Source organism: Mobula birostris, chromosome 11, assembly GCF_030028105.1.
Source record: "Mobula birostris isolate sMobBir1 chromosome 11, sMobBir1.hap1, whole genome shotgun sequence".
Lineage (NCBI taxonomy): Eukaryota > Metazoa > Chordata > Chondrichthyes > Myliobatiformes > Myliobatidae > Mobula > Mobula birostris.
In genome coordinates this window covers 89,794,930-89,821,735 of record NC_092380.1, presented here as the reverse complement: position 1 = coordinate 89,821,735, position 26,806 = coordinate 89,794,930, and the positions used below count along the sequence as shown (strand labels likewise).

The 26,806-nt window shown below is 37.9% G+C and overlaps 1 protein-coding gene across 4 annotated transcripts in view; it reads right to left on the bottom strand.

Annotated features, from left to right (window-relative positions):
- ckap5 (cytoskeleton associated protein 5) overlaps positions 1 to 26,806 on the bottom strand; it is a 97,690-nt gene that overhangs the window by 54,120 nt on the left and 16,764 nt on the right. For all 4 annotated transcript variants that reach the window (XM_072272690.1, XM_072272693.1, XM_072272691.1 and 1 more), the window contains exons 3-23: positions 23,352 to 23,545; positions 21,673 to 21,879; positions 21,258 to 21,429; positions 21,005 to 21,134; positions 18,705 to 18,802; positions 17,834 to 17,947; positions 16,695 to 16,799; positions 16,190 to 16,279; positions 14,337 to 14,501; positions 14,068 to 14,196; positions 11,962 to 12,132; positions 9,817 to 9,921; positions 6,545 to 6,655; positions 4,412 to 4,504; positions 3,947 to 4,132; positions 1,716 to 1,810; positions 1,403 to 1,460; positions 1,199 to 1,324; positions 833 to 966; positions 359 to 533; positions 98 to 211 (exon numbers count right to left, since the gene is read on the bottom strand). In XM_072272690.1, coding sequence (XP_072128791.1) covers positions 98 to 211; positions 359 to 533; positions 833 to 966; positions 1,199 to 1,324; positions 1,403 to 1,460; positions 1,716 to 1,810; positions 3,947 to 4,132; positions 4,412 to 4,504; positions 6,545 to 6,655; positions 9,817 to 9,921; positions 11,962 to 12,132; positions 14,068 to 14,196; positions 14,337 to 14,501; positions 16,190 to 16,279; positions 16,695 to 16,799; positions 17,834 to 17,947; positions 18,705 to 18,802; positions 21,005 to 21,134; positions 21,258 to 21,429; positions 21,673 to 21,879; positions 23,352 to 23,545 — 2,772 coding nt within the window. The remainder of the gene's footprint in view (positions 1 to 97; positions 212 to 358; positions 534 to 832; positions 967 to 1,198; positions 1,325 to 1,402; positions 1,461 to 1,715; positions 1,811 to 3,946; positions 4,133 to 4,411; positions 4,505 to 6,544; positions 6,656 to 9,816; positions 9,922 to 11,961; positions 12,133 to 14,067; positions 14,197 to 14,336; positions 14,502 to 16,189; positions 16,280 to 16,694; positions 16,800 to 17,833; positions 17,948 to 18,704; positions 18,803 to 21,004; positions 21,135 to 21,257; positions 21,430 to 21,672; positions 21,880 to 23,351; positions 23,546 to 26,806) is intronic.

Here is a 26,806-nt window from a genome sequence, read left to right as displayed (position 1 = left end):
CTTAATTGATCTTGAACAACTAACAATAGAATCTAAACATTTGTGGTTTTAAATAGGGGTCACTAGTACATATTTTTAAAATGCTTAAAATTCTTACCCTGCTATCACCTAGAACAGAAATAATTGGTATGCCCAGTATTTTTACATGCTGCCTAATATTTGGCCCCATAGCTGTAGCCATCTGTTGTAAGATTGTAAGTGTTTGTTGAACCTTCAGAAAAATAAACAAAATAAATATGATTAATTCAAAAATCTCAGTGCAAGAGTCAAAGTAGCAATTTTGAAATTTCAAATCAGATAATCAGATATACTTATATAACAGGCAAGATAAAATTTGCACCACTGGTGAACCACTTACCAGAATTTTATTTGAGTCATTAAGCCGTCCTTTCAATACCCCAGGAAGTTCTCCAATGTTGGGTTGTATAAGTTTAGCCTCATTTAGAATTGTACTCAATTCATCCAGTCCTTCTTTTCTCACTTTCCAATTTTTATCTCCCAATTTTGACACAAGGTCTGAAGTAATCTTCTCCCTATATATTACAGAAGTTCAATTATAATGCCATTATTATCGTCATCCTCTCAAAATCCATTATCACAACAAAAATGCCTTTTAGTTTGTGGGTAGCTTAATAAAAGTACACACTCTGGCTTTTACTACACAATATACAAGTGCACTTGGACAAAAATACGTTGAAAATTTAACCTTATTTATTAATCTGTAGTCTTCTTACTAATTTTCCCCATTGTTCAAAAACACTTGACATATGATGATTATTTTGCCTTGGTAAGACAATGGAGTATGACTAAATTTACAATTGGGGGAACTTACCCTATGTCTGTTCTTGGTAAGAGATCTTGCACATTTCCATTCTCCTCATCATCTTGTTCTTCAGTTGCTTCCTCTTCATCATCATCATCCTTACCCACTCTTCTAATGGGAGCAGGAGGAGTTTGTCCTTGCATCTGTAAAAACAGGATTTATATGCTCATTGAGATCTGATTTTCTTTTAAAAATTATTTTTTGTTGTAGCTAAAATACTACTGTTAAACAGCTAGCTTAATTATCCAAATAAAACTGCCTAAACCTTACTGTTAGTAACGCGGTGATAACTTGGTACACTGCAAATATTGACTAGCTTTAGGAAGTTCACAAGGCACATCAGTACAGTGAATTAAAGACGGATTTTCGTTTTACCTTCTCAAACTCTGCATCAATTTGAGATAGCAATGCGGGTTTTTCATCTTCAAAAAACATTCGTAAAGGAGCACCCATGTACAAATACATTACACCCAACAAAGTGATGGCTGATGTTCGTACAGCCTGCAGAAATGAATCAAAAACAAAATTTAGAAAACACTTCAATATACACAAACAGATCATGAACATAGTTTTACTCACAGGATTTGTTGCAGCCAAAGCAGTTTTCACATGACTGATGAAAGCTTTAACATTAAGCCTGCAAAAGACAAAATAATATTTAGCTAGACTCAAGAGTTCACAATTTATTTCAAATTGAAACATGTATTTGCTAATGAATTTTGATTTTAACAATACTTAATGCTCAAACTGCTCAATTTTGTTTTGTTAAAACATTGATCAAAATGGTTTTATACTATATATTCTACAATTTGGTAATGAACTCAAATACAATCTAAGCAGATAAAACAGAAAATTGTGAATCTAAAGAGCTGAAAAATTAAGGTAAGCATACCCAGCAAATCCGAACTCCTTGATGGCAGTTGCTAACCAGTTTAGAATTTCAGACTGGTTTTTGGGATTTTTCTGTGCAAAAGCCATGGCAACAACCTGCAATTTACATAAAACTGTCAAAACATTTGTTTTCAATTCTGAACATAATATCATTTACAGATGTTTGAAGACTGAACAATCTTTAATCTATTTCTTGAAAAAGAAAATCTTGTCTTCTCCTATCATTTCAGATCTCCGCCTCCCAAATCTCTTACTAGTTCTTCATTCAGTTAGTCCTGAAGAAGGGTCTCGGCCCAAAACATCAACTGTACTTCTTCCTAGAGATGCTGCCTGGCCTGCTGCGTTCACCAGCAACTTTTGTGTGTGTTGCTTCAATAAACATTAATCTTCTACATTAAATATCAGATTTTAAATGGTCATCTACCATAAACTATTTTCATTCTTAAAGCCGGACATTATCTTTTTTGCTGAACTACAATGCCAAATTACCCCATCCCATCAACAAGTGTGCTGTATAACTTAAGCAGAATTTCCAAACAATGTAATTACTGAAATCAGAGACCACCCAAGGTTTTTAAAATGAGAGTGGGCATCAGGTATACCATATGAACATAGACATTAGAAGAAAAACACTTATCCTTCTTACACCTGCTCTATCACTTGATAAGATTATGTAAGAATGGTTATTTTTAAGGTTAAGCAGAGGGTGGGTGGCTCTGGAGATATTTGAAAATGCAGAATTAAGGTTGCATTTGGCTTGACCATAATCTCTGCACTATTTCAACCTTATTTACATTTTTCCTGTGACAGATGACCAAAACTGCACACAATACTCCAAATTAGATTTCACCAATGTCAATATAACATCCCATCTGCTGTACTGAATACATTGATTTATGAGGGCAATGTGCCAAAAGCTCTCTTTACAACATCACTTACAAAGATTTAAGGACCTGTATTTCCAGATCCCTTTGTTCTACTACTGCCAACTGTTCACTGTGCAAGACTTACCCTAGTTGGTCCTAAACCTCGCATTTGCCTACATTAATTTCTACAGTATTTGCTATTTTTCCAGCTGATGCAGATCCCTCAGTAAGCCACAATAGCCTTCCTCACTGCCCACTACACTCCCCCCCCACCCAATCTTGCTGATCCAGTTAACTACATTATCATCAGGATCACTGATATAGATGAGAAAAAAGACAGTACCAATCCCTGCGGCGCACCACTAGTCACACGGCTCCAGATAGAGAGGCAACCCTCTACAATCACTCTCTGGCTTCTCCCATAAAGCTCATGTCTAATCTAATTTACTACCCCATCCTGAATGCCGAGCAACTGAATTTTCTTGACCAGCCTCCAATGTGGGACCTTGTCAAATGCCTTACTTTTTTTTTGGTGTGTGCGTGCGTGTTCATCTGTGCGTGTGCGTCCAAGAGAGAGACTGTGTGACGCGCTACTCCTCACACAGACATTTCGCAGTATTTTTCCCTTTTTTTTTTTTTAAAATGAAGTCGAGTTGCGATCTTGACACTCAACCCAGCATGGATGGAAAGCGCACTCGGGAGTGACTCCAACTGGATTCAAACTCGGGAACCTTCGGTCCAGAATTCGGCGCTGATGTCATTGCGCCACCAGCCGGCCCGTCAAATGTCTTACTAAAATCTATGTAGACAACATCCACTTCTTTGCCCTCATCCACTTTCCAGGTAACTTCTTCAAAATACACTACAAAATTGATTAGACACAACCTACCATGCACAAAACAACGCTGACTACCCTTAAATCAGTCTATGCTTATCCAAATACTTATATGCCCAGACCCCCAGAATACTTTCCAACAATTTTCCCCACAAATGATGTCAGGCTCACAGGCCAATAATTCCCTGGTTTCTGTTTAGAGCCTTTTTTTAAATAGTGAAACAACACTGACTATCCTCTAATTTTCTGGTACTTCTCCTGTCACTAAGAATGTTTTAAATATCTCTGCTAGGGCCCTGGCAATTTCTGTTCTTGCCTCCTGTATGGTCCGAGGGAACATCTTATCAGGCGTCAGGGATTTATCCACCTTGATTTGCCTTGGGGTAGCAAACACCTCCTCCTCTAATCTGTACAGGGTCCATGAATTTGATGTCACTTTACCTCACTTCACATCTGCATCTACTTTGTTTAAATCTTGCTTCCAATTAAATAGATGTTTTGGGAGCCAGTTAGAATGGCAGATTTACGAACCTGTTCAGCAGTCCAGGGAAGGGAACATGCACCTGCAATTGCAGTGAGCGCTTCTTTTGCTTTTGGCCCACATTTTATATCTCCTATTTTATCAACCAGCCCATCCAACATAACTTCAGCAGATGTTCTAGAAAAGCTCCCTTTTTGGGCAATGAGTGCAACAATGTACAACTTCATTTGCATCACCTGCAGGGCAAGAAATAGCATTTTGTTAACTGAAATCATAAACATAATAACCACCTTAAGTTTCACAGCAATAATCAGTACTCTCACACGATCTAAATTATCCCAAAGTACAAGTGATGGGAGATGTCAGGAGGAAGAAGTGTCATGAATCTCACTTTAATCCCCTGATTATGACTGAACTATGCCAGTTACCAAACTCCAAATCAAAATATTTTGGTGGAATATTTTCTAAAGGAACAGACCCAGAACTCAAAAGATACCCATTTAAAATAATCATACCTGGAAATTAGTTTCCTTCCAACCTGGCTTTTTAGAAAGCATCCGCACAAGTGCCTGACAGGGCAGCGCTTTCTTCTCAGTGACTTCTACTCCCTGTAGTAGATGAAAGGGTCAGGATACAAGTTAATTTGACCAGCTGATACTACTTCAAAAGCTCCATCTTCTAAGACACATAGTTGCAATATTCTAAACCAATCCAAGCTGAAGTTACAGTTTTGTTCTCTGGATGCAATCTGTATCTGATACTTTTAGGAAGATTAACCACATAAACAAAATACCAAGGCAGATATGGTCTATAAAACAAGAACATTTACAAGTTAAATTTTCTATTTGACAAATTGGGATGGAGAAGGGTGCAGGGAAAAAAAAACCAGGAACTATATATATTTAAATACGCTCATATTTACTTCAATTTAATCATGCTTAATTAAATGAAAAGCAGTTATTCAGGAAGAACTGATATTTCCTTCATGTCTTAATTAGAACAAAGGTAGATACAAATTGTATATACAGCACAAAACTGGGAAACTTGCTCTGATTAAATTTAATTTCACAAATTTAGTATGGTTTAGTATCATTAACTCGATGCAAAAATCAGTTCCTTCACTGATTTTACAGGATCATACAAATAATAATTATTTGAAAACTTGAGAGGGATTTCGAGTGTGGATTGCTGTTGGTTGTTAACACTGGTAGAGATTTCTATAAACAACCCTAAAAATTGCCAACCTAGAAAAAAAATACACATAAAATGGTATTTAAATGTAATAATCTTGTAATAATAATAAAAATGTAATATAGCTTGCAATAATCAAACTCCTGGAAGCGTAATGGGAACTGGGTAGAAAATGTCATATAGTAATGAACGTTTCTGAGGTTAGGTGTAGCTTCCATATTGACGATGAATTGATTTTATTACTTAAATCCTTCATACACTTGAGGAGGATGCAAGTCTCTAAACTCAAGTTATAGAATGGAATCTAAATTTCCATTTGTATCATTCCCATCCTGCTCCCTTAAACTGATTCCCAGGCAGAAGACGTCTTTAAACAGGTCCTTCAACTATTTTTTCCATTTTTAATACATATAGAAATCCTTCAAAAGTCTTACCCCACTATTTCAACACTTTTCCACACTTTATTGTACCAAAAAAGCGCAAATATAATTTGGATTAGTACAAATTTGAAATTAATTACTCCACCTCGAACTGAAGTGCCTTCAACTGTTGAGTGAAAAAATACTGAAAGATAATGATATTCGCTGCTGCTTAGTAATTCCCTCCCCCTGCCTTCCCCTATCCCTGTGTCACTCTGCCCCCCTCCCCCAGCTGCCTATCACCTCCCTCTTGGTTCCGCCTCCTTCTACTACCCATTGTGTTTTCCCCTATTCTTTCTTCACCTTTCCTGCTTATCACCACCTCGTCTCCCTTCCCCCACCCCTTTATCTTTCCCCTTACTGGTTTTTCACCTGGAGCCTACCAGCCTTCCCCTTCCCACCCTCCCCCCACCTTCTTTATAGGGCCTCTGCCCCTTGCCCCTACAGTCCTGACGAAAGGTTCCAGCCCAAACCGTCGACTGATCTTTTCCACGGATGCTGCCCGACCTGCTGAGTTCCTCCAGTGTGTTGTGAGATGTACAATTCCCTTCCAAAGCTTTTGGCTCTCAAGACATTTTAAAATGTCTGATCAAGCCTTCAATGGGGCCCTGATATGTGGTCCTGTATCATTTTGTTTTAGTTCATGATACAGCTGTGAAAAAAACTAGAGGACTTTGCTTGGTATGGTTATATTAAGGACTTCAGTATGGAAGCTGTTGACATACTTAGCAGCTTAATAAGAGGAATATAACCATACCAATATTGATGTATGTATTTCACCAATTCTAATAAAATAGTTTTAGCATCTTTTGAAATGTTTAAAGTTAACAGTGGCCTTATAACAAGGAATCAAATCAAAGCTGTATGCACTACAATTCCTACAGAAACAAAGAACATGGAAGTCAACAACATTACAGCTTGGTTTTCAAAGTGATACATTTGTTCCAAATACTACCCCATTTAACCCTCATTTAATCCCTTTGTTTTGCACAAAACAAATCCAAGCCTCACAAACATGAGAAAATCTGCAGATGATACCTTCTGGAACTCTTCCATACTGGCTAACCTTTCCTTCCAATTGCTACTACCAAGCTGTTGCAAGCATGAGGCCGGTAATACAGCTGCAGCTTTCTCTTCACAAACTTCAATCTTGTTAAGAAGAAAAAAAAGGTACTTTAAGCATATCAGAAAATATGGAAATAACATGGATTCCAGTTAATTGGGACACATCGGGGATCAGTACTATTTTTTTTCCACAATTAAGTGGCTGCACCATGGAAATAGTTAAAAAGGTATATAAAACAAAACACCAGCTACCAGAATCAGAATTAGGTTTATTATCACTGGCATGTGCCGTGAAATTTGTTAACTTAGCAAAAGCAGTTCAATGCAATACATAATATAGATGAAAATAAATAAGTAATAGCATACATATAATGAATAGATTAAAAATCATGCAAAACAGAAATAATATCTTAGAAAAGTGAAGTAGTGTTCATGGGATCAATGTCCATTTAGGAATCGGATGGCAGAGGGGAAGAAGCTGTTCCTGAATCGCTGAGTGTGTGCCTTCAGGCTTCTGTACCTCCTACCTGATAGAAACAGTAAGAGAAGAGCATGCCCTGGGTGCCGGAGGTCCTTAATAATGGACACTGCCTTTCTGATTCAGCACTCCTTGAAGATGTCCTGGCTACTTTGTAGGCTAGTACCCAAGATGAAGCCGACTAAATTTATGACCGTCTGCAGCTTCTTTCGGTCCTGTGTAGTAGCTTCCCCCCCATACCAGACAGTGATGCAGCCTGTCAGCATCCTCCACAGTACATCTATAGAAGTTTTTGAGTGTTTTTGTTGACATACCAAATCTCTTCAAACCCTTAGCGAAGTAAAGCCGCTGTCTTGCCTTCTTTATAACTACATCGATATGTTGGGCCCAGGTTAGGTCCTCAGAGATCTTGACACCCAGGAACTTGAAACTGCACACTCTCTCCACTTCTGATCCTTCTATGAGAACTGGTATGTGTTCCTTTGTCTTACCCTTCTTGAAGTCCACAATCAGCTCTTTTGTCTTACAGACGTTGAGTGCCAGGTTGTTGCTGCAACACCACTCCACTAGTTGGCATATCTCACTCCTGTACGCCCTCGCACCTCCATCTGAGATTCTACCAACAATGATTGTATCATCAGCAAATTTATAGATGATAACTGACCTATGCCTAGCCACACAGTCATGGGTATAGAGAGAGTAAGTGGGCTAAGCACACCCGAGGTTAATCATCAGCAAGAAAGAGATATTATCATCAATTTGCAGAGATTGTGGTCTTCTGGTTAGGAAGTCAAGGATCCAATTACAGAGGGAGGTACAGAGGCCCAGGTTCCGTAACTTCTCAATCAGGATTGTGGGAATGATGGTGTTAAACGCTGAACTGTAGTCAATGATAGGTGTTTGTATTGTCCAGGTGGTCTAAAGCCATGTGTAGAGCCATTGAGATTGCATCTGCCGTTGACCTACTGTGGTAATAGACAAATTGCAATGGGTCCAGGTCCTTGCTCAGGCAGAAGTTCAGTCTAGTCATGACCAACCTCTCAAAGCATTTCGTCACTGTAGATGTGAGTGCTACTGGGCGATAGTCATTAAAGCAGCTCACATTATTCTTCTTAGGCACTGGTATATTTTTTGCCTTTCTGAAGTAAGTGGGAACTTCCGCCCACAGTGAGAGGTTGAAAATGTCCTTGAATACTCCCCGCCAGTTGGGTGGCACAAGTTTTCAGAGCCTTATCAGGTACTCTGCCTACTGCCTTCTGCCTTGTGAAGGTTCACCCTCTTTAAAGGCAGCCTAACATCAACCTTTGAGACAGAGATCACAGAGCCACCAGATGCAGCTGGGATCTTCACAGCTGTAGTTATATTCTCTCTCTAAAAGCAGGCTTAGAAGGCATTGAGTTCATCTGGTAGTGAAGCATCGCTGCCATTCATGCTATTGGGTTTTGCTTTGTAGGAAGTAAAAATCACCCTTGAAATAGCCCTCCACAAGTCATACCTAGTTTTCTGGTACAGACCTGGGTCACCAGCCTTGAATGCCACAGATCTAGCCTTCAGCAGACAACGTACCTCCTGGTTCATCCTCGGCTTTTGATTTGGGAATGTACAGCAGGTCTCTGTAGGCACACATTCATCCACACAGGTTTTAATAACATGAGTAACAACTGCAGCATACTCATCCAAATTCGAAGATGAATCGCTGAATACAGTCCAGTCCGCCAATTCAAAGCAGTCCTGTAAGCGCTCCTGTGCTTCCCTTGTCCATACCTTCTTGGTCCTCAGTACTGGTGCTGAAATCTTCAGTCTTTGCCTCTACTTAGTGAGCAGAAGTACAGCCAGGTGATCAGACTTACTGAAGTGAGGGCGTGGAATAACACAGTAGGCATTCTTGATGGTGGTGTAACAATGGTCCAGTGTGTTGTTTCCTCTGCTATTGCAAATGATCTGTTGATGGTAATTGCTTCGTGATTGTTTCAGACTGGTCCGGTTAAAATCCCCTAAAACGAAGGTGAAGGCATTTGGGGGTGCTATTTCGTACTATTTAACTGAAAAATGAATTGTGTATTTAAATGAAAGACAATAAATTAGAACATCAATATTACTACAGTACTATAAAACTATTAGCTCTTAATAGAGGAATTCATCCAATTTCTGCTGACATGTTCTTTTAATTGATTGTGAGTGAACAAAATCATCACAGCACCTAATACAGACTGCCTCCAAGTCTTCATCTTCATTGTAACATTCAATATGATTGGCAATACTTTCAAATTCTTCATAGTTCCTAACCTGAAGTAGTGAAATAATTTAATTTTCACTCCTGGCCATTTCTAGCATCTCCAAACCCGAATACTTGAAATGGCAGTGAACAGAATAATTCTGAATTGTCTTCCTGCTTACTTCTTACCAGCTATCAGTGACCAAAAAAAAAAAATGCTACTTTTTGAAAACACACAACTGGCTCTATTTAAAAACTGTTCACTTTAAGTATGTGTCTAACAGCCACAAAAAATGCATGCCACCCAAGCACACTTGTCCCGAATAAGGAGCTGCCCCAATTAACTGATGGCCCAATTAACAGGAATCCACTGTATTTGCAACAAAATTTAAAGTCCTAAAGAATACAATGGGAACGATGTATCAGCATAAGACAATAATTGGTTTAGTGTCAGATTACAAAGTATGATAATTTTGTTTGAACAATTTTAAAAGACATTTGAGAAACAGTCAATAGGCAGACTGGTCCACTGGTTTTTAAGCTACCACTTACAGCAAGCTCTGGTTCCACCTCTTTAGCCTCTGTTCCTTTTTTCCCTTTCCCACTTGGACCTGAAGGAGATACGACTGCTTTCACCTTTTTGGATGGCCCAACAGACTGCAAAATACCAAGTGAACACAATTCTTAAACATTAGTCTTCAGCAAAAGAGAGGGATTATTAGCAAAAATTAGTGGGAAGTTAAGATTGGGAAGCTTTTAAAACCCAACATGAAGCAATTAAAAATCCATGCAGAGAAATGATGAAATATGAAGGTAAACTAACCATTATTGTTATTATTGGTTATCAGACAACCGGAAAATTATACTGGAGAGGTTGTAATGGGGGACACAAAGAACTGGTGGATGAACTGAATTAAGCATTTTGTATCAGTCTTCACAATAGATAACACAAGCTGAATGCCAAAAATTTGAAGGTCAGGGGCAGAATTAGGTTTTGTTTCTATTATTTGGGAGAAGGTGCTTGGGCAACTGAAAGGTCTGAAGGTAGATAAGCCACCGGGGCCAGCTGGAGTACACCCAGAGTTCTGAAAGAAGTAGTTGAAAAGATTGTGGAGGTATAAGATAGATAAACAGATACTTTATTGATCACAAAGGAAATTACAGTATCACAGTAGCATCCCAAGTGCAGAGATACAAATATTAGAAGTAGAAAGAATAAAAATTAAATTACCATAGTCTAACGGGGGGGGGGGGGCGGAAGAGGAGAGAGAAGGTGGGGCGGGGGAGGGGGGAGAAGAGGCATCACTTCCCTGGTTATAGGTTGACTCATTATAGAACCTAATGGTTGAGGACAAGAACGACCTTGTACAGTGCTCTTTGGAGCAGTACAGTTGTCTTAGTCTATTACTAAAAATGCTCCTCTGTTCAGCCAAGGTGGCATGCAGAGGGCGAGAAACATTGTCCAGAATTGCCAGGAATTTCCGTAGGGTCCTATTGATCTTCCAAGAATCACTAAATTCTGGCATGCTTCTGGAGGAATGGAAAACTGAAAACGTCACTCCACTTTTAAGAAGGAAGGGAGACAATAGAAAGGAAATTATAGGCCAATCAGTCTGACATCAGTAGTTGGGAAGACAAAGTCTATTATTAAGGATAAACTTTCCGGGCACTTGAAGGCACATAGTAAAATGGGCCAAAGACAGCAAGTTTTTAAACAAATCAATTATAATTCTTTGAGAAATTAACAGGCAGGATAGACAATGGAAAGTCAGCGTATATCGTCTACTTGGATTTTCAGGTGGCCTTTGACAAGGTGCCACACATTATGCTCCTTAACAAGATTAAGGAGCATTACAGGCAAGATAATAGCATGCATAGAAGATTGGCTATCCAAGTCAGACCGCACTTGGGTGTACTGTGTGCAGTTCTGAGCCCTTTATCCAAGATGTGCTGGCATGGAGACAGTCCAGAGGATATTCATGAGAATGCTTCCGGGAATGAAAGGATTAACATATGAGGAACATTTGATGGCTCTGGGCCTGTACTCACTGGAGTTTAGAAGGGGTGAGGAGCGGAGGGGGAGAATCTCATTGAAACCTATCGAATGTTGAAAAGTTTGGAGAGAGTGAATGTGGTGAAGAGGTTTCCTATAGTGGGGGAATCTAGGATCAGAGGGCACAGCCTCAGAATAGAGTGATGTCCATTTAGAACAGAGATGAAGAAGAATTTATTTTGCAAGAGGGTCATGAATCTGTGAAATTCATTGCCATTAGTGGGTGCAGAGGCCAAGTCATTGAGTATATTTAAAGTGGAGACTAAAAGGTTCTTGATTAGTCAGGACATGAAAGGTTACGGGGAGAAGGCAGGAGAATGCAATTGAGAGGGATGATAAATTGGCCATGATGGAACGGTGGAGCAGACTCAATGGGCCAAATGGCCCAATTCTGCTCTGATGCTTTATGGTATAAATATTTAATGATTACACCAGCATGGAGGCATTATTAAACAGAAGCATTTTCAAATTTTGAAAAATATCACTTCTAGCATAAACACTAAGATTAGCATTATATCCGACAGACAGATGGCAAATCTATAGTACCGAAAGTAACTACATATTAAGAATGTTAAAAACAAAAAAACTTTACAAATTCACTACTTATGACAAGAGAAAAAAGTTGATTCAATCTTTAAATCTACCTTGCTAGCAGGTTTCTTTGACTGCCCAGCAGTTTTGCTTGTAGAGGCATCAACTTTGTCTCCACTGCTTGAAGATGAACTAACTTTTCCTGATGCTCCAGTCTTTACCTCTTTCGATGCATTACCTTTTTTCCCATGAACAAGTTCTACTTTATCTGAAGATTCTTTGATCTGGAATGGCAACAAACATGCTGCAATTAGAAAGAACAATATTTTAAAGGTACAATGCGGTACCAGACCTGATCTTATACCACCTCAAAACAGCTTCAACACAAGGTAAATCACTAAACCCTTCATCTCTTCTGCTTCCGACTTATGGCATCTGCATACCTCAAACTTGTTTACCCAGATAAAGTTCATACTTAAAACAAAACTAATTAGTGGTTTCATGCTTACATTCAGACTCAAAACACAACAACCAAAGTGCCATAATTCAGTATGCTTTCAAAAATTTGACTTGCACAGACAAAGCCAACATTGGATTAGCATTTTAATTCTTCCCCGACCACTACCACACTTTACCCTCAAACAATAGCATTTCATAAGCATCTGCATAGATATCCAAATACCTTTTCTTCAGCTTCAAATGATCCACATGTAGCAAGAATTCTACATTAATCTGTTTTAACTGCAACCAAAGTGGCCATTACTTTTCCAGAAATAACAGACTTTATGCTTAGCATTTGGATGCTGGAAGAATTTAGCAGGCCAGGGAGCATCTATGGAAAAGAGCAAACAGTCGACGTTTCAGCCAAGATCCTTCATCAGGACTGAAAAGGAAGGAGGAAGACACCAGAATAAAAAGGTGTGTGTGTGTGTGTGTTTGGGGGCGGGGGGGTGGGAAGAGGAGAAGAGAAACAAAACTAGAGGGAGGACTAGAGATGTAAGTGAATCCAGATGGGTGGGAAAGGTAAAGGGCTGGAGAAGTAGGAATCTAATAGGAGAGTAGAGTGAACCATAAAAAGGAAGAGGGGACCCAAGAGAAGTGATAAGCAGGTGAAATGAGATAGAAGGCCAGAGTGGGGAATAGAAAAGGAGAAGGAGAGGGAATTTTTTTTTTTTTTTTTTTTTTTTAAAAAACAACCAGAAAGTGAAATTGATATTCACACTATCAGTTTAGAGGCTACCTAGATGAATACGAAGTGTTGCTCCTCCACCTTGGCACAAGAGGAGGCCATGGACAGGAATGGAAATTAAAATGTCCTGCCACTGGAAAGTTCAGTTTTAGGCGGATGGAGTGGAGGTACTCAACAAAGCGGTCTCCCAATTTTTTCTGGTCTCAATGTAGAGGAGCCACATTGGGAGCGCTGGACACAATAGATAACCTCAGCAGATTCACAGGTGAAGTGTTGCCTCATCTAGAAGGTCTATTTGGAGCTCTCAATGGAGGTGCAGGAGGAGCTAAGTGGGTAGGTGTAGCACTTTGGCCACTTGAAGGGCTAAGTGCCGGGAAGGAAATTAGTGGGGAAGGATGAACGGACAAGGGAATAGACACGTCATTCCTCACATTGAATTTTTGAGTAAGTGCTTCACTGTAGATGTCAGCAGTCAGGTCTTAACAGCAAAATATAAAATGATAGATGATTTTTAAAGGCGTTGAATTTTTCAGGGGTAATCTTTCTATCAAATGTTTTGAAGCATTCTAACAGGCCCGAAACATCGACTGTTTACTCTTTTCCATAGATTTTGCCTGGAACTGGCCTGCTGAGTTCTAGCATTTGTGTGCGTTGCTTTGGACATCCAGTACCTGTAGATTTTCTCACATTTGTGATCACTTGATACGGGCAATGCTGGCCTGACCACAAAACAGATGTTTTATTTATCGTTCCAGTCAAGGTGGAAGATTTTGCAGAGAAGGTATCGGTGGTCTTGAGATTCCTTCTAATGGGTAGTCCCAGTCTCAGAAGCCAATAGGGGGCAGAATTCACTTCACAGAAGACCTAGTGCTTTGTGCCAAGTCTAATGCGTCGTAACAACAAGCTCACTAAATTTCACAGTAAGGAACAAACTACGAAAAATAAACTTGACACCTAATTTACAAGTTTAATTGTGGAACATTATAATTTTAAAATGCTAAGTAGTGAAAAATTCATTGTTATGACTCACCTTGTCAAGCTTCAATTTATCAACATCAACAAGGAAAGGATTCATTGCTCTCTCACCAACAACTTTCAGAGCAGTACCTAGCGCTTCAAAAGCAGCATCTCTCACCTCAAGTGCAGAATCATTAATTTGCTGTACAGAATTGGATTATATTAGTTTTATAGGGTCACAAATTGTTTCAATTATCTTAAAACAGTTATTTCATTAATGAAACAAATAGCAAAATTTTGAAATAAAAATCAGAAGGTTTGTATTACAACTCTACTACATACCTTAAGCAGTGCAGCACATAGTGGTTTTAAAAGGCTTTTTGGCAACGTGGTTGGAGTGCAGTAACGGAAACTTCTTGCCAAGAAGAGTGATGCTTGCTGCTTGATCGATGGATTTTTGTTATCCATTACAGCCAAAACATCTTCACTTACATTCTGTAATGTGGTCTGAATCCACACAGGTAATTAAAATTGGTGCATATTCCCGTATCTCAAGAATAACATTTTGACAGCATACTCTGCTCATGCAAAGCTTCAATGTTTCTACATGTCAGTAGCACAATGTTCAGTTTTAACTGTTCCACTCCAATAAGTTACAAAATTAGGTAACTACCATGAAAATTATGATGGTAGAACTGCAAGCACTTTTATTAGAAAGTTTTAAAAGTTGAGACTGAATCTGTGGGAAGAGGCAGGAACGATTTACTATGTGCCATCATACATTAAACATTTGAAGATCAGCAGGAACATGAAAAAATACCTAAATGCATCTTGATCGATTTCAAAGCAAGCACCCTCCCTGCAGTCATCTTTTTCCACATTGTTACTCTTCACACATTAAATTGGAACTTATAAACCAGCAGACTCAAAAAGTTACTTTCCCCAAGCAGTAAAGATAACCAACATCTCAGCCCACTAATCCACCCCGTCACACCCCCAACCACCATATTGTTAGTGAGAGTCAATACAGACACTCTCGTACCTTGCATCACTCTATGGACATACAATGTATACAAGTTATCTTGGGTATTTATATTTATTGTGATTTTTTTTTAAATCTTCTTTTGTCTCTTTTGTGTTCCAGAGCAGAGATAACAATTATTTTGTTCTTCTTTACACTTTTGTACTGGAAATTACATGAATCTTGAATTGCAACAGCCTGGTATCCATTTCTTTCTAATTTAGGCCAGCTCCACTTTCCTATACAAATTTACTTTTTAAAATATGGGCAATGTCAATAAAGAGCATTAATGGCATATCTTGGTTAGCCAATTAATTTTGCAATGATACCCACCTGGACAATTATAACCCTTTACTTATGAGGCAAGTGAGAAAACATTTTTAAATTTTGTAATTCGCTTATCACTTCCAAAGAACTTCAGAATGCATTTGACCCTAGAAGGTCCCAGCATCAATCAGTGAGAGCTTAATAACTGAGCCTATTAATAACTTCCTTATTAAACTTCTAAAATTGGTATTGTTCTGGCATTACTTTCCATGATTTGTAATACTGTTTTAACTCAATATCTTAACCTTAATATGCAAGCTATGTTAACATGTAAATGGCACATGCTACTATATGGACCACTGTGTGACTATAGACAGGACTGCAGAATCACCTGACAAGCTAACAGTTATAGTCTTTTTAAGGAATAATGAGCCTAAAAAATAAACTCATTTCAGTATGAGGGCTTCATGAGAATTCAAGTCTCATGCAGGAGCATTTCTCAACCAGATCCAATAAAGGTAAATGCAGCCAAGGTAAAAAGACCATTAATCTGAGTCCCACTCAAGATACTTGAGACCAAGAGAAAAAATATGACAAATCCATGGAACTAATTTTAAATACTGGGGTGGGGGGGGAGGGGGGGTCTCTCAGATACTCAAGCTAATAGCTACACTCAGTATCTAAAAGATAACTAGAAACATAATACACATGAAATATTAAAAATTACACCATAATCAGCTATCATTGTCAGATACACTAACACAAGAAGAAATCCACAAAAGAAAACAAAAAATCTAGGTGGAACTAAAACAGCAATACAGGAATACGCAACATTGCACAGGATATCTGACTGCAACAATGTTAACATTTCAGCACATATGCTTCACAGTATTAATACTGAACTTACTGTAAGAAAAACTGCATCAATGGCTTCTTGCAAAGCCTGAACTACTTGAGGTTTCTTCTCTTTAAACTTTTCCAGCACAGTTGGCACCACCTAAAAGATTGAATAAACACATTAATTTACAACTCTGAGTATTTAAACAAAAGACACTAGTTTCATAGCATCATTACAATTAAAAAGTAAATTCACAACAGAATTCAGACAGATGACATTAACAAGTACTATTAAAAAAACTGTTTGGTGGATTAACATAACACCCTAATCCTAACCCTAACCTGACTGAAAAATACACACACAGAAGAATATTAAAGTTATCCATAGATTATGTAGAGCAGTAATCTTCTTGGATCCCAATCAATACTACAATATTTCAGTGAAAACATTTCAAATCAGTCATCCTTAAAGCAACTTTTGATTTTGGAAACATTCCCAAAAAGCTTTAGTTTTCTTCATTTATTTGAAACAATCCTAAAAACTATTCAAAAGTGAGATGTTATTTGAAACTTACATGTGAAGCATAGGTTTGGAACCGTTTTCTCAGTCCAGCAGCTAGACCAGCAAGACACTTTGCACCCAGTGCTACAAGCAATATATTAGAATCTTTTCCAATGACCTAGAGCGGAGAGTTCAGAAAGATCTATTTCAATATTTAGACACAAAATAACTTTAACCTGGGAGCCTAAATAAAAATATGGCAGGAGATATTCAAAAGCAACTACAGACCCTCTTAGACAACCTTTTTATGGTTAAGTGGACAAGGAATTCTTAAAGGATTATACCGAATACAGACCCTCACTGATCACTAACATTAGCGATTAACTAGAATCTGAACACCAGACAAATACAGAGTAATGCTGCAGCCAGCAGTGTTGCCAATTTGCTCAAAGTTTGCTTTGTCTTAATATGAAAAGCATTCAGCTTGATTCTACCATATTTATTGCCTAGTGTCATTTTAGAAATCTAGGCTGGTGGCTCAATGCAATTGCAACCAAGTGCTACACTAGCAAAAGTCAGGAAAATACCATTTGTCAGATGCAACATTAAACAATAAGACATATCGACCACAGAGCAGAAAATGATTTGAAAGATTACACAGCACCATTTAAAAAAAAATTATTGCACAGCATCCAATGAAATATTTATTCCACATTACTACACAGATTACTGGGTGATCATATTACTGTTTGTGCAAGTTTGTTAAGGACCAGGTAATCAGTCTCCGATTTTGCAACTCCAATTATTTTTCAAGAGCAAGTCAAAATCCCAGGTATGAAATAAAGCACAAAGAACGATTTATCTTTAAGATTCACATTAACAACAAAATAAATAATTACTTGGCCAATAACAAAAGATTTGCCAAAGAAATGTTTGCAAGATAATAATAAGAGGTAGCACTGTTTTAAGAAAGCAGAAATATACATGACAACCACTTTCTACACCATATTTGATTTTAAACTTATGATATTGAGGTACATCATGCAACTTTGCCTCAAAATCAGAATTCAAAATTCTAAAATCCAGGCAGGTATTTCCTCCTCTCTGAAAACTTAGCACAAGTGAGAAAATTAATGTAGCAAGAGTATAACAGTAGAAAAATATTCTTTAATTAAGCTATTTAAAATGCAGTACACACTAGTCAGACTTTACCTTTTTAAGTGCTCTCACAACATCTGAATAATCCCCTGATTCCAGTTTGGGATTTTTTACAAGTGCCTCAAGAGCTTCCAGAGCTTCTTTTCGCTCCTGCCATTTTTTGGCCTCCTATTTTAGAAGGAGGAAAAGGCTAGTTTAATATGTAAATTAGATCTACTGTCAACTGGAGTATCCTTTAGCGTCTTGTTGAATCAAATTCTTGTTTGAACATTAACAAGGACTTAAGTGTCATTTAGTTAAGAAACACTGATATTTCTTTTTGATAAAATATGTTCAGACATCAATGAAAAGTACTAATAATACACTGCCAAACATGATAGATATTAGATCTATTGTAGTAACACGACTGTTCACAAAGTGCACATCTAAGAATGCAGCCCCTTAATCTGCCACACCACCAATTCCAACTGCAGAATATAGGCTGAATGTTTCACTTCTTTATAAAGCTACAAGATCTTGAAGTACAAACGGTAATTTGCCTTACTTCAAGTACAATGAAAATTACTTAATTTTCAAAATGTGAAAATGAAAGGTGTTGACATCCAATTTAAAAGATTATAAAACCAGTAGTATATTACATTTGAATTTAACAAAGGCAATAATGGCTACATTAAAAAAATCATTTTGTAAAGGAATTAAAAAAAAAAGAGTATTTCAGTTTCCAAATTATTTTTTTATCAATATACAAGGGATTTCAAAGATGGTGCACTAAATTGAACCAAGTTATTAAAAACAGTGAATTGAATAAATGAGACTAACAGAAAAGAGAAAATGAAGCAGAAGGGAACAGAATTCCTTCATTTATTCTCAAACAAAACAAAATGAATTTCCTAATACAGAACCACACAGTAGTTTAAGTACTTACAATTTTATCATAGAAATCTTTTGGAAGCTTTAAAAGAATTTCAACAGGTTCTAAAAGTTCATAAGCATCCACAACAGGGGCTTCAGCTTCCTCCTCATCTGCAAGATGAAGACAACTTTAATTTTCTTTGCCTTTAACATGTACAAATTTGGCAGCTGAGATGCAATTCAAGATCAAACAATTCTGCATAGTCCGATGTCCCTTCAATTGCACAAATGATTTTCATTTAATCACACCGTTTTCTTCCTAAATTACTGCAGAGGTTCCTGGGGATTAATATTTCTTTTGTATCTTCATTTTCCTCTTCACAAATGCAGACACTTCGAACTGAATCTCCAAATGAATTTTTAAACTGCTAACATTATTTCCAAAAATCCAATCCGTAGGAATCATTGGCATTTGCTAACAAAGAAATGGCAGTAAAGCACCCAGGAAATAATAATAGAATTGATCAGAATTTATAAAAGGAAAATTTTGTCTAACAGGAGCTTAGTTTTCACTAATAAGACTCAAACAAGAAGATATAGTTAGAAGATACAGGGCTAGTCATTTAAAACAGAGCTGTACAGAATTTAACTTTGAGTGGTGAATCTCTACAATTCTTCAGAGGGTTATGCACACTAAATCACTTGCGGTATTACAGTTAAATAAGTTTTTTTTTAAATTTGGTCATGACCAGAATCAATCCTGCCCAAGACCTCCACTTGCTGCAATTTGCCTATTGCCACAATAGGTCTAGAGCAGATCTCACTGGCTCTCTACTCGGATCACATGAACAACAGCAATCCCTACAGCAGGCTGCTGTTTATATATTACGGCTCAACAATCAACACAATCATACCCTTAGTTCTCAACAAGCTCCAAAACCTGGGCCTTACGTACCTCCTTCTGCAACTGGATTCTTCACTTCCTCACTGGGAGACCACAGTCCATGCGGATTTGAAATTACATCATCTTGCTGGGGCACCTCAAGAATGCATGCTTAACTCTCTGCTCATACCCACGACTATGTGGCTGGACACAACTCAAACTGTGTCTATAAATTTGCCAACGACACAACTATTGGCAGAATTTCAGATGGTGATGAGGAGGCATACAGGAGTGAGACAGATCAGCTGGTTGAGTCGTGATGCAACAACAACTTTACACTCAACATCAGTAAGACCAGGGAATTGATTGTGGACTTTAAGAAAGGGTGGTCAAAGAAATACACAGCAGTGCTCATTGAGGGATCAGCAGTGGAAAGTGTAAGCAGTTTCAGGTTCTTGGGTGTCAACATCTCTGAAGATCTATCCTGGGCCCAACGTACTGATGCAATTACAAAGGCGGAAAAACAATGACTATATTTCATTAGGAGCTTGAGGAGACTTGGCATGTCACCAAAGACCCTTGCAAATTTCTACAGATGTACTGTGGAGATCTGGCTGCATCACCATCCAGTATGGAGTGGCTACATACAGGATTGGAAAAAGCCACAGAAAGTTGTAAACTCAGCCAGCTCTATAATGGGCACTAGCCTCCCCAGCATCAAGGACCTTTAAACGGCTATATCTCAAAAAGGCAACATTTGTCAATAAGGACCCCCTTTGCCCAATATGCCCTCTTCTCATTTCTACTACTGAGGTGCTACAGGAGCCTGAAGACACTCAGCATTTCAGGAACAGCTTCTTCCCTTCTAAATGGGCAGTGACCCCATCCACACTGTCTCACTTTTTACACTTACTGTGATTTAGTTTTTGTATTGTGTCTTGCACTGTACTGATGCTGCAAAACACAAATCTCACAATACACACCAGTGAAATCAAACCTGATTCTGATTCATTTAAGGATATTAAAGGAATTCAATACCAATGGGGAACTGGCACAAAAGTTGAGACTAGTGTGGATCAGCTGTGATTATATCAAGTGCCACGACAGGCTTGAGGGGACCTATTTCTGCACCTTTTTTTGGTGTTCTTGAGGTTCTAACTCAGACCAGACAAGTGGGAAGCAGTACTTAAGCACACAATAGAAGGGCTCTGACAGGGTATTGGGAGTCTTAGCTGTACAAACTAATATTGGCGAGTCAGACAAAGGAGCCAGTCTGAACATTATAAAAGCCAGGTGAAAGTATAGGTCATGAGAAGAATACTAAGGCTTCAAGTGCAATAAATAAAGGGGCAAGGACACGTCATATAGGAATATATGGCTTCTTCCATTTCTAGGCTCTATCTAGAAAAATCAACTAAAATGAGATGAGTAAAAATCAAATATCATGAATTTACTCCATGTGCTTTTTGTAATCAATGTGTTTTACTGACCTTCTTCATCATCACCCACTGCTTGCTGCTGCTCAAACTTGGTTTTGAGATCTTGTTGAGAGCGCAAGAATCTGGTTTGTCTTGGGGCTGTGGTTGGCAACTTAACCCATTCTTCTTCAAGTTCCTTCAACTGTGGTGGTGGTTTGGGGGGGGGGGGGGGGGAGAAAGAGGAGAAATCCAAATATTTCTCTTAGCATTTGATACAGCAAAAGTGATGCAACAAAGTTAATATATGTCTATGAATGTACCATACCTGCACAGAATTAATATTTTGCAGTGGTGGTCGTAAGGCATCACGAATCCATTTGTATACTTCCACAGCCAGTAATTTAGCTTCATCTCGAACTGCCTTTTCTCGCGATTCAAATAACTTTGGCAACACCTTGACAATTGGCTTGAGTTGTATTATTTTTGAACCAAATTCACTAAAATATAATTAATGTTCATTATCAGTGAATTTTATAAATTTTAAAATGTGGCTTAGTTTGCTAAGGAATTTTACTCTTTTCCCAGAGATTTCACACCCGAATCATTTTGTTCATGGTTAAATGTGCAGATGTTATTTGAAGACAAAACCTGAACATCTGATTACTTTTATAAAAATAGTTCGCTTTTCTAAGGGACAATGATTTCTACAATTTCAAGAAATTATAACATGCTAGATTTACCTGAGTGCCTTCCTTATAGTTTCTATGCAAGCCACAACCACCTTGGGGGTTTTGTTGTCCAGACCTTTCAGCAGTTCCTCTTGCACAGGCTCAGTCTTCTCTATTTCTATATACATAAGACATATTTCCATTCCCAGCTCCTTGGCTCTGGCTTTCGGTTGGTTGAAGACTTTATTTACAACTCCAGATACCACTTCTCCAGCCGTTCTGAAATGATAAGTAGCAAAAACAACTCCCATAATTAATAAATGTATAAATGAATACCAAAAATAGATCAGCAATGATTACAAAAAGGAGTACTGTTTGAGTAGCCCTTATCCAAAATTCCAAAACCTCTGAAATATAAATATTTTGAGCACTGACATGACATCACAAATGGAAAATTCCACAAGGCACTGGAAAAGTTCTGAGGCAATACACAGGTCTCTATGCACCACAGACAGTTCTGAAAAGTGGCCTCATATGGGTAAAGACCAGAAGTTAATGAAAAATATAAAAACACTGCATTAAGTGAAAAATGAAGATCTTGATCATTTATTGAAAGAGTGGATTAGTCAGCAGAGTTAACTTCCTTGGCTTAACAGTATGCTGATCATGACATAAGCAACGATCTATCACAATGAACTGAAAATTGAACGCAATTGTTCAGTGCACAAAATTGTTAACTAAACCCCCTCCCTCAGTTGTGGAACCGGTAGGTGTTTGAAATCAATGGCATACATGAAGCCAATCATAGTGCTGGAACCCAGTAACAAACATGTTTGGGATGATCATTCAACTCCAAACGTCCATGGAGGGCATAGTTCCATTATGTCAGACTGTGGACTGTTCACTGAGCTTCACACCAGCTGTATGTGTAACGCAAATGGACTTCATGCTCAGACTTGGGTCCCATTCCCAAGGCATCTCAATATACAAACGCAACTATTACAAAATCTGAAACACTTCCAGCCACAAGCATTTTGGATAAGGGATGTTCAACCCGTATAACACTTTAATGGCCAAAATATACCACAGTTCTGCTCCAGATCAGCACGAGAAAAGTATTATTCTGCATTTGCACATGAACAAGAAAAAAAATTGGTAACATTCAAAAGATTCTTAAACCATGTTAATTTATCTTCGCAACCTATCAGTAACAAGATAAATAACTATTTTTTGAACCAAGTCTGACCATGCTTCAAAAACGAAGACTTGCTTCAAATTGTAAGAAACACTTACATTTTGTTTATTGTTATTTTTTGAGCTGGACATTAATCAGAGCTGTTCATTTACCTGTAGTTTTGAATCTGATCAGTAATTCTAACTATATTTGGACTTAAAATACATTTTCAACATTTGTTAAAGAAATTAAGAAATTCATGGATATATTATGGAACAGTTTCTACATATAGAACAGCCACATATATTTAAAAAAAAAACAACAAATTATCATCCACATTAACTTGGACTATTCCAAACCATTCGTGTATACACTGAAAGGAGATCTCATATTAGGCAAGTCTGTATGTAGTCAAGATAATTAGTTAATTCTTGCAATGTAACGAAATTACAAAGATCCCAAAACACAAGTAACCCTTATACAACATACAGCTTGTGCATTTGGAAGCCCATGCCAACAGAATTTAAAACATTAAATTAATAAGCATCAATAGAATCGGTTTCAAAAAAAAACTTACTTTCCGGCAACATGAGCATTTTCTATGTAAGTAAGTGCAGCTTCCAGTCCTTTCAGTTGAGCTACTGCATTTGAATCAGTTACAAATTTTTTGATTAATCCTAGATATTTTGACCATTCCGGGCTCTTTTCATCTGATATCTTCTGAAATAGTTTCGCAGCCTCTTCATAGCCATTCAGTCTAGCTTTCCACACCTGTAATGGATTTGTTTTCCATCAACATTAATAGCGTTATATCAATATTAAAAACACCTTGCATTTCACTTAATCATACCTGTTAATCCAGAGCCACAATCTCATTATTAGCTTAATATTCTTTTAGTAATGGATCAGTAACTCATCCATATTTGTCTCCATATACAACATCACGAGTTTTATATGACCATCGCTGCTGCAGTATATTATTCTCGCCCAACACAAGTGCTAGGAAACCTGAGGAATTAAAATCTGCATCCCCTTCAGCAGTAGGATAGCATCAAACGCAATGCCGAACAGATCACATGGTATTCGGAAAGTGGCTAGTATTAATCAGGAATAAAATTAAATCATCCATCCAAAAGTAAGTTAGCACAGAATAAGTACGCAAAATAGTGCTCAACTAACACAGTTGGATTTTTGTAATGATACAGAGGGCTGAAGATAGAAATGTTGTTGACACTGTAGTCAAAAAGCCACATAGTCTGTCAACAAAACAATCCATGGAATGAAATCAGTAGTTGTACGAGTACAAATTAGCTTAGGGACAAGGATCAGTGATATTTTGGGCTGCAGAAAAGAATATTGTACATAAAGGATCAGCGAGTGGATTTTTTAAAATATTTATTCATTCTTCGGAATTATGCGTTTGTGGCAATATCAACATTTCCCAACCTTAAGTGCCCTGAGGTGGTGCTGCCAAGCCATTTCACAAAGTTGACCAGAAGGGAAATAAGGGATGGCAGACATCTTCCTTGAAGAATACAGGTGTATTAATAACGAGTGCAGCAAACTCAAAATGTGCAAGCGACAAAACAGGTGTAGTAAAAATGGAAGAAAATAGTAACTGACCAAGAGACTAGTAACGTGTGCAGACATGGAAGATGTATGTTATTGTAGCTAATAAAATACCACTTTCATTCTTAAAAGTAAAAATTCAGAGTGGTTGCAGGAAAAACCAGGTATGTACACCTTTTAATGTGGCAAGAGAGGACAAGAAACATTAAAGTGCAAGGATTACAACTTATCTATAGGAGAGATGGAGAATAAAAAAAACATGAAACTTATGTTGTACCTCTTCAAAATGCAAATTTTGCTACACCCAAATTAATGTATCCAATTCTGGTTACAATGCTCAAAAAGCTTACAAAAACAAAGACAGATGATGCAGAATAATTTTAGAATATTCAGGGTATGAAGAGATTAATTAAAATGGATGGAGTTATGTCTTAACTGTTCTCGTGCAACAAGATGGTTGGCTAATAGATAATTTGATAGACATGTTGAAGATTTCAAACATCCAGAAGAGATTGAAGAGTAACTGAATGCACAGATTGAAAAGTTTATAAAGATAAATTTAAATACAAGGATCAGTTCAATGTGGAAAAGTATCAATATAGCAAGATTACATTCGTTGCCCAAGAGAATGGTAGAAACAGATTTAATTTGCACTTTCAAAAAAGGAATCCATTTAATATTTGAGAAGGAGCTGAATAATATGACACCATTGTTCTTGGAAAACCTGAATGGCAACTTCCTAGGCTTCAACAATGATATGGAAAATATTCAGTCCGAAATTCAACCCAGCACTTATATCACCATTGTATGAACACTGAATAAATAGTAAACAATACTGTGCACAATGTTTACTGGTGTACCATGGTCCAGAGGAACATTGTTTCATTTGATCTAATATATGTACAGTCAGGTGGCAATAAACTTGAAAATGATAGGTTATCATAAACACCTTAAAGTTCTTCCTGAAATCAATTACTTGCACCAATTTCCATTTTACTTAACTTTTTTTGGTATCAGGGTATAACAGATAAGGATGGCATTCATTACTCATTCCCAATTGTGGTGAACTACTATCCTTGAAGTGACTGGGAAGAGGACTTCAGGATTTAAGAACATCACGACTCTACTGTCTTTGGAGCTATGTGAGGGCAATGTTAAACTTTAAGGGGAACCTCTCAGTGTGGTGTTACCACGTGCCACCCTTTTCTTGTCCCACTTTCTGGCAAAGTTTATAGCTAGGAATTAGCTGTCAGAGTGACCTAGGTAAAATACTAAGGTACATTTCAGAAATTGTACATGCAGCCATTCATTCCTTACATCACCTGCAGCTACTGTGCACAAATGGCAAAAGAATACAGAACAGTATAGGAATAGGCCCCTTAGCCCATGATATTGTGCTGAACTTCTGAATATTGTAATTAAATGCAAAACTAAACTAATCCCCTCTGTTTATGTAAGAATCTCCCTCAATCCTCTGCACCTGAATATGCCCAAGAACCTCAATCATATTTGCCTCCACTACCATAACCTGGCAGTACATTCCAGGCACCCACCCTTATCAGAAAAGAACTTGCCTTGCACATCTCCTTTGAACTTATCCCCTCTTGCCTTAGATGCATGCGTTCTTGTATTAGATATTTCAACTCCAGAAGATACCAGCTGTTTATACTATCTATGTCTCTCAATTTTATCAACTTCCAATCCATCGCCCTTCAGCCTCTACCACACCAGAGAAAACAAATTTGTCCAAACCCTCCTCATAGCACATGCCTCCAATCCAAGAAGCATTCTGGTAAACTTCTGCATTCCCTCCAAAATCTCCAGATTCTTCCTATAATGGGCACCCAGAATTAAATGCAAGACTACAGATGCAGCAAACCTTCGTTACTACCCTGAGCAGCTAACTACAGGACCCAAGATCCATCTATACATCAACACGGTCTTGCCATTAATAGCAAATCTTTAGTACAAAAAGTTGGATAGTAATCATATAGAATGCTTTGTCCTTCAGAGCATCAAATTTCCTCAATATAGTTCGAGCTGTGAAGTCAGCAGCTTTAAATTTCTGGGCTTCAACATATTGAATGATTTGTCGTGGGCCTAGCATATAGATGCAATCTTAAGCACGCGAATGTCTTTACTATCACAGGTCAGCTTGTTATAGCACACACAAACAAACTTCTACAGATGTACTGGTGAAATATTCTGATTGTTGCATCATGGTCTAGTACCAACATGATGGACTCTGCCCTATATATATCACGGCACATCACTCTACACCATTGGAAACATCTATGAGGTGCTGCCTGACATAGGCAGCATCTATCATCAAAATTCCTCAACACCTAGGGCATGCCATCTCCTTGCAGCTACACTCAGGCAGGAGGTACAGAACCTGAAGTCCTACACTACCAGGTTCAAGTACAGTCACTTACCTTCACTCATTGGGTGGTTGAACCAACT